Source organism: Mytilus galloprovincialis, chromosome 4 (assembly GCF_965363235.1).
Source record: "Mytilus galloprovincialis chromosome 4, xbMytGall1.hap1.1, whole genome shotgun sequence".
Classification (NCBI taxonomy): domain Eukaryota; kingdom Metazoa; phylum Mollusca; class Bivalvia; order Mytilida; family Mytilidae; genus Mytilus; species Mytilus galloprovincialis.
The window spans coordinates 2,886,870-2,899,871 of record NC_134841.1 but is presented as its reverse complement, the minus strand read 5'-3'; the positions used below and the strand labels follow the sequence as shown (position 1 = coordinate 2,899,871).

Genomic DNA, 13,002 nt, shown 5'->3' with positions numbered 1-13,002 from the left:
CAGATTTTTTATGTCTTCACAAACCTATGTAGAAGCACAGATAAATATTAAATGACATAACATGTTCATCTTAGGAAGATGTAAGTAACCTGTCTTGCTTCAGGGAGAGAAAACAGTCCTTCGTCATTTATCACACCCTAAAGCTAAAGCCCTCATCGCTGTCCCCTCCCTTTCCCAGTTGTACCTGATAAAGTTTAATAGAGAAAATATGTGTGGTGAACATGTTACTTACAGCATTTTTATTTTAGTAATTGTCAAGATGTAGCACACTGACAAAAGATTCTTTCATATAAATATTCATAATCTCTTTTTCTCTCTCATTTTCAAAGTATATAAATGTAAATGAATGAATTACCTTTTTCTGAATAGATAGATAGAATCTAAACTTCTAACTTATAAACAAAGTATATAAATGAATTACCTTTTTCTGACTAGATAGATAGAATCTAAACTTCCAAACCAAATCCTGCTCTTCTGATGTCAACATTTTAGTGGGCGGGAACCCAACAATAGCCTGAAATTAATAAATAACTTCATTAATCAAATATTCTTTATACAGAATTTCTTCTAAAAAGTACACTTGGAAACTCTTTTAAATAATAATGTGGATCTGTGATATATAAATTGTCATTTCAATTCTCTTAAATTAACCGTTTAAGTCTTGTATAACCCTTCATACTGTGATATATTTCAGGGTATACCAGTTTGTGGTTTTAATTAAAACAACTAAATGTTTAAAGAAAACAACTTCAAATTCTCTCTATAAAAAAGTGTACATAAAGTGATTTTAGCATCTGGCTTTATGCCCTTATCGTTAAGTATAATACAATTAAAACTTACATTTAACTGGTCCCTAGTTTTAGCGTCAGGTTTCATGTCCCTATCTGTTGGACCACTATGAAGACTTCTAGCTAGTTTGTGATGCTTGCTTTCCACTAAGTTTTCCTTTGATTAAAATAGTATATAATTCAATTAATCTGTATGTTGCAGATCATGTTAATCTAACTGTATAAAAAGGAAAAATTGTCTTCAGTTATCTACTGTAATAGGCTCTCTTTTAGGAGAAAAATACTAAATAGATTCACATATCTACAAATTTGGGGTATAGTAACAAGGTCATTGTGAGACTGTGCTTTCAAATGTTTTTTAAATAGGGGGGACTTTCAATAAAAGTATGAGGCTAATACCAAGCAAAGCGCCACAAAAATGTTTAGGTCTTTAGTCTATCTATGTTACCTGTAGAAAAGCAGCGGACTCAATTTCTCATATATTTTGATTGAGATGTTTTTATAAAGGAAAACATGCAAGTTTTATACAAGATTTCCTGCAACCATTACAACCAACTCAATACAGAAAAACATGCATATACAGTACAAGGGCCATTTAAATATTTGGTTTTGTTACAGGTATTTAGAATGAATTAAAGGAATTATACCAAAATCAATTTAATTATGATTAATTTGCTATAATCATCAAAAGGTAAAAATTATTGAATCAAGAGGAACTTTATGTATAACAAAAACAGGTATTTGAAAGAGAGAAATATGAAAACTGAAACATTTGTTGCTACTTTTGTTAAAAAAAAAATATGCATATTATTCCAATCCTTACCGTCAAAATTTCTGGGTCAGGAACACAAACTATTTCTGCCTGAGTACGATACTGGTAAGGTTCATCGCCACCCTGTAAAATATTTAGGAAAAAGAAACTTGACTTATCAGAGTACAAAAACTGCAATATTTGACACACAAAAAGATATTTAGTAATATACAGCTACTAATTAACTTATATTTTCTATTAATTAGCTTGAAATTAATATAAAAAACATGGAGTATAGTGAAGTTCTCAAAATAAGTTCTTTTAATAGATTAAAACTAGTCTGACTAAAGAAATTTATTGAGGGTAAATGTTTGACAGCAAGCCAACAAAATGATAGTGAATCAATCTTTAGCTGATATGTTCCTTCTTTTTATTATATATATGTTAAGAAACATACAAAAAAATAAATGGGGAATGTGTCCATGGGACACAATGATGCCCCCACTTTCAAATCATATACAAATATAAAGGTACATAACTGAAGAGCTGTAACAGTGACGCTACCCAACGTTGTACTTGATCTGAGTTTTGAGGTATGAAGTATTGTGTATAAGTTTCATAAAATTTGGTTGAGGCAAAATTAAATTAGAGAAGTTCCATTTGTAAAGGGACATAACTCAAACAATTAGAGTGACAGCACCAAAATACAAATTTAATCTGTATTTTGTGGTAATAAGCCCTGTGTATGAGTTTGGTGACATTTGGTTGAGGCAAACCCTAGTTAAAGAACGGAAACAATTAATTCAGCAAATTTTCCATTTGTAAAGGGACATAACTCTTGAACATTTAAAGTGACAGTAGAAAATTCACACTTTATCCATATTTTGTGGTAATAAGCTTTGTGTATAGGTTTAGTAGTAAAGCAACTTTTCCATTTGTTAGGTTGCATAACTCTAGAATGGTTATAGCGACGCCACCAACATTTGGTTGAGACCAACCAAGGTAGAGAACGGAAACCAACTTTGGGACGAATGTATGAACGGACATGGATAAAACTAAATGCCCTCATCGGAGACATAAAATTAAGCTGTAAAAGTCATACTTATTTGTTTATATACTTGTTTTACAAATAATAGAAAAGGTGCAAGTATCATTTGGAAAAGGTGGAAATACCTACAAACAAATAGCATGAACAGAATATATTTTCCAATTAATATAATCAATTGTATTAGCATATCCATGAATAATAGGGAGAAAACAGACAAATGTAATGACCTCACCTTCTCAAAATAAATAACAGTATACTGCAAATCATTGTAATGGACATATGGGAACTCTATCATCAGATACATAAAGTTAGAGTCACGTTTCTGCTTCTCGTTGATCAGTTCTATTTCACGAAATGTCAGTCGGTCTAACCAATCAACTTTCACCATGTGTCCATCTCTGTGCTTCTTACTTAACTTTAAAAGAAGTAAATAACCATTAGGCTATGTGTCAGGACTTGTCATCTGTGACATTCAATGCAATTCAAAGACATTAAACCACTGTAGACCCAATATAAATTAATTGGAAAAAAAAGAAAAAAAATATATTGAAAAAAAATCTACATTTCCTTACTTAACATGATCAAATAAATTTTAGGATGGTCCTCCTACAACTGCTTTATAATATTAAAAAGAAATCTGGCTTCAATCATTTATGTTTAGTAATATATATAGTCTTAATAGTTATAATCTCTGATTTCACTAGAAAAGATATACAACTTGTACATGTACTAGAATTACTAGTGGACTCTGGATTGTCAGGACCTGTTCAGTGGTTGTTTTTTGATGATGTGGCTCAAAAGTATTTCTTGGTTTTTGTATAGATTAAACCGTCATGTTTAAATGCATATGGTTTTACACTAGTCACTTTTGGGCCATTTATAGCTTGCTGTTTGGTGTGAGCCAAGGCTCTATGTTGAAGAAGTGTGACCTATATGATAGTTTACTGTTTACAAATTGTGACTTGGATGGATAGTTGTCTCATTGGCACTCATACCACATCTTCTTATATCTTTCAACCACCAAGAGAAGATAAATATAATCTTGCAGATAAACAAAACAATGAATTAAATCATTTCTTTGCATGTCTTATAATTTCCAAGTGCATTTTTTGAAGTTTTATCAGTTTAAGACTGAAAAAGAATACGAAAACATACTTGATCTAAGTGAGAGATAAATCATACTTTATATTTCTATCATCTGATCATTACAGTCCTAATAGTTTTATAAAACAGTTTATAGTTACCTTACCTAGACAACTCATTAGCTGGACAACACATCTGAACATATTACCATAACAAGGTTAAACATGGATAGTTAAGTTATTTACCTTTGCCAGGCGACTCATTTGATCATTAGTATCCTTAGTTTTACCAGGTGTGGTAGAATGGTTCTGTGGATCAGCTTCTACATTTGGCCAAACTTTTAAATCTATCATACCCTTTCTAAAAGTTCTGGAAAAAATAGGAAAAATAATCACTACAGACATAACAGATATTTTCTTTTTTAATCAAATTCTTTTTTCTTTCTACTAACTATCAAAACGTTGATCTGTATCCTGGTTATTCTAGCTACATACCTGTGAAAATTAGATGTTAGATATATATCAGCCATCTTCATAAAGCTTTGGAGAATAAATTCAGAAATTTATACAAAATTTTATAAGGAGACTCTAGCTGAAATATAACATTTATGTAATTAATGTAAACATTGTAATCCTACCCTCTTTTTCCAAATAGACTGATGGCTGTTCCCCCTACTGGTATAGCTTTGTTGGTACCATAGATGTCCCATATTGTCATAGCCATCATAGCATTCCGTGGTAAGTCACTAAACTTCAATGGCAGTGTGATCCATTCGTTCCAACTAAAATAAATGTATAAGTTTAAAATGAATCTTCTAACAAAGAATTATGTATAGTAATGCAGAAAAAAAAAGGTACCAATCACGAATCATATCACACATCCTTATTATTATACTTATACTATAATACTTGTGAAATAATTTTCTTATCTTTTTTACAGTGTTAATCAAAATAATTATTTAAATAAACTTCACTTCATTAATTATTCTATCAAACAAATTTAACATCAATAAGAGAAAAGACTTGTATAACATTGATCAACATGATATTTGAAACTGTATTTCTATAGTGATATGAACTTTTTCCATATATGCAAATTGATCATGAAACTTTGTATTTCTATATATAATCGTAACAAAAATATCATGAATATTGGTCAGTAATTACATATATAGAGCTTACTTCCATCTGGTGCTAAAAGCTTTGTATGATGTGCTAACTGCCAGTGATAAAGGTCGCCCATCTGAGTAGATTCTACAGGTCACATAGAGGTCAGAATGTCCCTCCTGATACGCACCAGAGAACTTTAACATTGGATCATTCAGAAGTTCTTGGTAACTTGGTCTTTGTCTCTCTCCTTCCAATGTACCACTACAAATAGTTATAGAACTAATAACTTTACCATCTTTAAATTTAACGCTAGGAACCAACAAATAACTGACAATTTAAGTGGCAATCTAATATCAAGAAAACAAGTTTGGTTGAGTGTGGTCCAATGTTCAGAGGATGTCAATTTGCTTTTATGCAATTCACTATGCTGTTGCAAATTGACCGACCCCCAATAAATATTCGAAGGAATTTCTGAAATCTGAAATAAAAGAAAAAATTGTGCCCCCAAGCCCAATTTTTTTTTTACCCTCCCACAATTATTTTTTTTACCTGCCCCCTTTTTTTCCCCAAAAAAAATTCTTTCCCTCAAGACATGTAAGAAATTGTCATAATCTCAATTCAATTTCCAATGGAGTTTACAACCATAATAACCCATTTAAATACTTTTACATCATAGAAGTCTTGAAATAGAAAATGACATACATAATCATGGCTAAAATTAATATTTCTTAATTAGCAATTTCAAAAAGTTGAATCAAATTGACAGCTAATAATCCCAAGACAAATACAACATTTCTTTATACATCATTTAAAAGCAGTGAAAGAGAGGTAATCAAAACATAATCATGTGTTTGGATTACCTCCCTTACACTGCTTTTAAAATTTAAATTGTCTGAAGTAATTGTCTATTACCCACGAAACCCTTTTTTCCCCCTTGTTTTTCCCTAATTTCTTTTTTTTTTTTTTTTTTCAACGTAACAATATCTTTATTGCAATTTTGCTGTAACAAATTACTAAGTTTACAGCTTTAACTTAGTATCCCTCATGTTAGCTTACCAAATAGTTAAGGGAAGCACTATTTGGCAAGGTATTATTTATTCATAATATTAGTATTCATAACATAAAATTTTTCACAAAATATATTCTATAAATTAATGTGATTATACACATACATTACATTTTGTTTCTCTTTTTCATAGTTTTTATTTTTCCGGAATCAACTCCGTTATCGGTATGATCCGTGTTTCCATTAGTATTGGGCACAGTATGTGTTGTTTTTCGCATGTGCGTTATCGGATAGTTTGGATGTGTGTCTAAATTATATAAATATTATCCACTGGATTTAACGATTATATATGGTGAGTTTACTATTTAAGTTTTCTTAAGTTATCTACTGATCTTTTTTGTCGAAATGTATGTGTGTAATTCACAAATAGGTAATTTAAGTGTAACAAGTTGAAACACTCGACATCCGAAATGATACATTATTTTTCCACATTAATTAATTAATACGGATACATTTATACTATAACTTTTTTTAATCAATGTAAATACACATTTTAAAATTTAAAAAAAAAAATGCTGTATAATTTACATGTGGTGACTCATGCATGGCTGAACATGCTTACAAACATTGAACATGCATGGTTGAACTTGATCATAAATATTACCATATTTGGCTTGTGTACAATAATCAGTTTTGTACACAATGTTTTGTTTTTCGCAAAAAGATTAGTCCTGATTCAATTGAATCTTTGCAATGAATCTATTTGTTTTTAGAATTATCTGATTAGTTTTTTTGTTATTAAAGTTGTTTATTTCAATAGTTTCTGAAATTTCTTTCTGGAAAATTTTTAAAATGTTTATTTTTTTTGTCTTCTTTTCTGACACAAAATGTGATTTGTATATTGAGAAGGATATTATAGTCAATATGTAATTGATATCAAAGTATGCTAAATCTTCAATTTTGTACCCTGTTACCAAATTTTCAAGGTTTATAATATCTTTTTCAATACCTAGGGATTTCATTAATGTCATCATTATTTTTAGAAAATCATTATTATAACAGCAATTGATAAAAAAATGTTCATAGTCTTCCTTTTTTTTACAATGCTTACATAAGTTGTCTTCAGTTATTTTCCACTTTTTTAAGAGTTCATTACTTGGCAGTATGTAGTGAATAAGTTTCCATCTAAATATTTTCAATCTATTATCAGTTAGATATTGAAAAATGAAAGCAAAAGTATTTTTCAATTTAGAATTCAAGTTTTTCTCAAATATTTTTTCCCACATAAGAAAACCATTTGGTTTATCACAACTATTTTCCAGTGTGAATATTTTATAGAGTTCTTTTGTACTCATCAAGGGAGTAATTGTCCCGTGCATAATTTTTAAGTCGTTTATAAATTTAACTTTAGTTTTGAATGAATCTTCAGTGCAAAGATCTGTTTTCCAATCAATTGGTATTGCTTTTTTTAACATATATATTTGCCTTATCCAATTTTGCTTGTATTTTAGTTTCTTTAAAATGGTTGTTTCAGTGATATTGCCCTGTTCATCAATTACATCATTTATATTGATAATGTCACTTTTTATCCAATCATCAAAGTTTAAACATTTTCCATTAAACCGGATATTATCATTTCCCCACAAAACTTGTTTTCTAATTTCAAGAAAATTTTTAGGATATTTTGTATTACCTCCCTTTACACTTATCCAATCTTTAAGTAGTTGTTTATAGAATTCCGGTAAATACTGTAACTTACTTTTATCAATGTCGTTTATATTCTTTAAATTCATTTTAAATACAAGAAGATTTTTTCCTAATTTGTTGAAGTAAAATTTGGGAATTATTGTCCAGTTGTCATTTTTATTTTCACTTAATTTAAGAATCCAGTTGATATGTAATGATTTTATATAAGCATCAATGTCTGTCATTTTAAGTCCACCTTCTAAAAAATCGTTTGAAAGTGTTGATCTTTTTATTCTATCTCTTTTGCCTTTCCAAATAAAATTGTATATTAAAGTTTTAAAGTCTTGCAACATTTCCTTAGGAATAATAGTGTTTGATGCAACATATGTTAGGTTTGGTAAAACTAAAGATTTGATGACAACTATTTTTCCTATGATAGTAAGGTTTCTTTTATTCCAATCAGATATTATTTTTTTACTTTTTAACAGTTGTTTTTCAAAGTTAAGTTTTTGACATTCTTGTTTATTGTAACCAAAGTAAATTCCGAGGCTTTTGATTGGTGCAGTACACCAATTTATATTTTCAAATTTTTCCCGACTGTGTTTTAATTGACCAAGCCATATTCCTTCAGTTTTTGTTTTATTTAATTTCAAACCGGAGAGAGTACCAAATGTTTCTATTAGATTAATTGCTAGAGATACATCTTTTTTTGATTGAAGAAATAGAGTAGTGTCGTCAGCTAATTGGCAGATTTTCAGTGTGTTACTCTTACCATCTAATTTTATTTCTATGCCTTTTAAGTTTTTATTTTCCCTTATCTTTATCGCCATAACTTCTACAGCTAGAACAAATAGTAACGATGATAACGGACATCCTTGTCGGATCCCGCGAGATGCCCTAAAGCGGGAGGAAACCCATCCATTATTAATAATGCATCCTTTAATATCAGAGTACATTGTCTGAACCCACCTAATAAAATTATCTTTAAATCCAAATTTTTTTAAAGTCTCAAACATGAAGTCCCATTCTAATGAGTCGAATGCTTTTGTAAAATCCAGAAATAAAATTGCCCCATCTATACTATTAAACGAGAAGACCTCATTTTGGGTGTCGCTTCTCCTCCTTCCACAATAAATTAATCATCATGCCTCTGTGTCCTATAGGTAACATATATAGTCGCATTTGTCATCCATTCTTATGATCATTCAGTTGGGGTTATTCTGGGATAAAAACGAAAAAGAATGCGTCCGGATATTTTCCCGTCATTGGACAAAACTTTAAGTCAGATTAGACTTCCGGTTTGTGTTTTTTCTGTACTTTGAACATACAAAGACTATGAATAAAGTATATAAATTTTATTTCTGCTGTCATTTTGAGTTCTAGCATGTATCATCCTTGCTTAACGTGTTTCAGTTTGGGTTATTTTGGGAGGAAAACGAAAATGAATAATATTTGCTATTTACTATCAATTAGTTTACAGTGGATCCAGAACTTTTCATAAGGGAGGGGGCACTGACTGACCTAAAAGGGGGGGGGGGGCGTTCCTCTCATGCTTCAGTGATTCCCCATATATATAATCAACAAATTTTTTTCAACGAAATGGGGGCAGGGCCTCCAGCTAACCCCCCCCCCCACCCCCCCCTGGGATCCGCCTATGGTTTATAATCAACGGCGGTCACTGCGGATATATTTCTGTACATACTTACATGTATACATTTACTATGAATAACTGTATTTGTTATAATTTACTATAAATTCCCTTTCTGTACCTTGAACATACAAAGACTATGAATAAAGTATATAAATTTGCTATCTGCTATCATTTTGAGTTAGCATTCATCATACTTGCTTAACGTGTTTCATTTTTGGTTATTTTGGGAGGAAAACGAAAATGAATAATATTGGCTATTTACTATCAATTAGTTTACAGTGGCGGATCCAGAACTTTTCATTAGGAGGGGGGGACTGACTTACCTAAACGGGGGGGGGGGGGGGGGGGGGGCGTTCCTCTCATGCTCCAGTGATTCCCCATATAATCAACAACATTTTTATTATTCATGGCGTTCACTGATGTATATATATATATATATATATATATATATATATATATATATATATGTATATATATATGTAAGTACCTTTGACTTTGATACCCTTCCTGAAATTCTCTGTATAGTAATTTAATTAAAGTATATATGCATGTTCATAGAGTACAGAAAAACAGAAGGTATAAAAATCGGTATTTGGAAAATAGGGGGAGGGCAATAAATGGGCCCAGTCCCTAAGTACCTTTGACTTTTGACACCTCTCCTGAGATTCTCTGTATAGTAATTAAAGTATATATGCATGTTCATAGAGTACAGAAAAACAGAAGGTATAAAAATCGGTATTTGGAAAATAGGGGGAGGGCAAAAAATGTGCCCAGTCCCTAAGTACCTTTGACTTTTGATATCGCTCCTGAAATTCTCCAGTCAGTTTATTTTTTTTTACAGTTTACATACGCTCTATTTCCCCGCGATTTCGCGGGTGTGTTCTAGTCAATTTTGAAAGTTTCAGAATAGTCTATGACATCTTGTATTTGTCTAATGTTGAAACCAATATATCTATTTTTGACATATCCTTTTTGATCAGTATTTATTATCTTTGGTAGCAGGGGTTTTAATCTTTGTGCTAAGGCATAAGCAAGTAATTTAGCATCATAGTTTAAAAGAGTAATAGGTCTATAATTGTCAAGTGAAAAGGGGTCATTCTTTTTATAAATTAGAGATATTAAGCCAACTTTCTGAGTGTTAGATAGTTCTCTTTTTTCGTAGCAGTAATTGAAAGTGGAGACTATAAAAGATTTAAGTTCATCCCAGAATGTTCTATAAAATTCCACATTAAGTCCGTCAAGCCCAGGCGCTTTATTAAGTTTCATTTTAAAAATTGCATCAGTACATTCATCAACAGTTATTTCCCCTTCGCAAGAATTACTTTCACAATCATTTAATTTTTTATATTCCTTGAGAGAATCTAAATACTTTTTAGTTGCTTCTATTTCAGGGTTTTTTGTAGAATATAAATTTTTATAATAATTTGCTTCTAATTGTAATATTTTGTCTTGATCTCTTGTAATTTGACCTTTATCATCATATAATTGGGTTATTGTTTTTCTACTCTGTCTTGATTTTTCCATCCCTAGAAAATATGCGGAATTTTGTTCTCCTTCTTCAACCCATTTTACCCTTGCTCTTATTTGATTCCCTTTTATTTTTTCATTATAGAGTTTTCCTATTTCATTTTCTATACTATCTATTTCTTTTAATATATTATTATTGTTTTTATTGTTACATGTATCAATAATATCATTTAATTCTGTTAAATTTTTTTCCAATTTGCTAATTAGGTTTTTTTTATTCTTAGCTTTTGTTTTGCAATAGCTTATTGTCTGGTCTCTAACTTTTATTTTGAAATTGTCCCACAGCATGTCAAGATCTGTTCTTGTTTTAGCTTTGTTTTTAAATTTTTTAATTAATTTCCTAATTATTTCAGTAAAGTCTTCATTTTGAAGTACACTGCTGTTTAATTTCCAGTATCCTTTTCCTTTTTGGCCTCTGTTAAGATTTATTTTTAAAGAAACACAGTTGTGGTCTGTGTATTGTAATACTATTGGTCTAATGTCACATGAAACACAGTTTTTGAATACTTCTGGAGTTATTAAAAAATAATCTATTCTTGTTGACTCTGACCTATCTTTTCTGCTCCATGTAAATTGAACTTTATTTGGATTTTTTGTTCTCCACACATCATTGAGTTTTAATGACTTTATAAGTTTATTTAAATTGTGAACTTTTTTCCTATTTTTTTGTTGTTTAGTTTTACTTTTTGAATCAATTTGTGATAAAATTTCATTATGATCTCCTCCTAGAATAAGTTGACCTAAACTTTTTTCTTCTATTAATGTATGGACAGTTTTGAAAAAAGTATTTCTGCTTTTTGGATTGTTTGGTGCATAAATATTAACTATTGTTATTATAGTATCATTTATTTCAATATTAACAAGTAAAAGTCTTCCTTCATTATCTTTAAAGTCATCAATTATTTTAAAGTTTAAATTTTTATTCAGCCATATGGCAATACCTCTTGAATTGCTAGAACCATTACTCAGTAAAAGTTTACCTTCAAATTCAGTATTTAAATTATTTATTAAATTATCTGTAAAGTGTGTTTCTTGCATTAGAAGAATGTCACATTTTTGGGATTTAGACCATTCAATTAATCTTTTTCTTTTATCAGATTGTTGCAGACCTTTACAATTAACTGTACAGATATGAAGATGTTTGTTAAATACCATGGTTGGTGAGTAGTTAATTTTATTTGTAGTCTCTTACGGTGTTATGTGTATTTTAAAAATTAACATAGGTAAATTCCCGTTTAGTGATACAATTGGGTCACTCTGAAGTTGACTTTCACAGAGCACGAGACTATAAATAGACATCTTTTCAGTTGTTTTATTTTTATCACTTTTGTCTGTTCTAGGACGTTTATCTACGATTTGTCTTATGAATAAGCATAAGCTACTGTTTTTTCTTCTACATTTGAAACTTAAATTGTTTATTTTAAAGTTTATACAATTTTTACTTTTGACAATGTTATGATTGTCATGATTGTTATCTTTGTAAATAATGTTTATAAATAGGGTAAAATTTTTACCTGTATTTGTCTTTACAATCCTTTTGCAAAAAGGAAGAAAAGCGTATTTCATTTGAATGTTTTTACATGTATTCACAAGTAAAGTATTAACACAATTTGTTTCTATTAAAAACATACAACAAGTTACATTCGTAAATAAATACAATCTATTGTTTTCTTTTACGTTTACCCCATGGGTCATTATTTGGGTCATCCATGTGACTTCAAAAACAGACATTGACATGTGCCTCTTAATTTTAGCACACTCAATGTTTGTTAAACAAATACGAGTGCAATTATTTATGTGTTTCATATTGAAATACATATGCAAATCAATTTTAAAAAAAAGAACAATTTTTATATACATACATGGTAAAAAATATTTATTTTTATTTGTAGGATAAGAAGACCTCTCTGACTGAATTTGAATGAAGAAACATGAACAGATTAATAAAAATTGGATTTTTTCCAATGTAGCATTACTGGAAACATTTAACAGTGTGTTTGATAATAATGATTGTAAAAAATAAGTAGTTTGATACCAATTAAATATTTTGTATTTTACAGTTTCTTTACTTTTTAATCTGTGGTAGGTATCACTTGCCAAAATCAGAAAATTAGAATACAGCGGACTACATTCTAAATATATACCAATAATGAGAAAAGAGAAAGTGAAAAGTGTTATATACAGTGACATTTTTTTATATTTTTTTTTTATATGATAAAAATTACATATATCAACTAAATTGAAATAGATTAAGTGTTAATTTCAATGTTCAATATAATGATAACTCTAGGTTTTTGTTGTTTTCGATTTTTTACTTTTGTTGTTACTGGCACCATCATGTAGTTTCTCTGTG

At 29.7% G+C, this 13,002-nt stretch overlaps 1 protein-coding gene and 1 long non-coding RNA gene across 2 annotated transcripts in view; one reads left to right on the top strand and one right to left on the bottom strand.

Annotated features, from left to right (window-relative positions):
• Nucleotides 1-13,002, bottom strand: part of LOC143071133 (phosphatidylinositol 3-kinase catalytic subunit type 3-like) — a 64,048-nt gene that overhangs the window by 47,834 nt on the left and 3,212 nt on the right. The window contains exons 2-8 of the mRNA XM_076245263.1: nt 4,852-5,040; nt 4,308-4,451; nt 3,916-4,039; nt 2,820-3,002; nt 1,612-1,683; nt 841-945; nt 422-514 (exon numbers count right to left, since the gene is read on the bottom strand). Coding sequence (XP_076101378.1) covers nt 422-514; nt 841-945; nt 1,612-1,683; nt 2,820-3,002; nt 3,916-4,039; nt 4,308-4,451; nt 4,852-5,040 — 910 coding nt within the window. The remainder of the gene's footprint in view (nt 1-421; nt 515-840; nt 946-1,611; nt 1,684-2,819; nt 3,003-3,915; nt 4,040-4,307; nt 4,452-4,851; nt 5,041-13,002) is intronic.
• On the top strand, nt 6,038-12,706 carry LOC143071126 (uncharacterized). Its single transcript, XR_012976800.1, has 3 exons — nt 6,038-6,137; nt 11,747-11,809; nt 12,542-12,706. It is a non-coding gene; the product is annotated as an uncharacterized LOC143071126 (long non-coding RNA).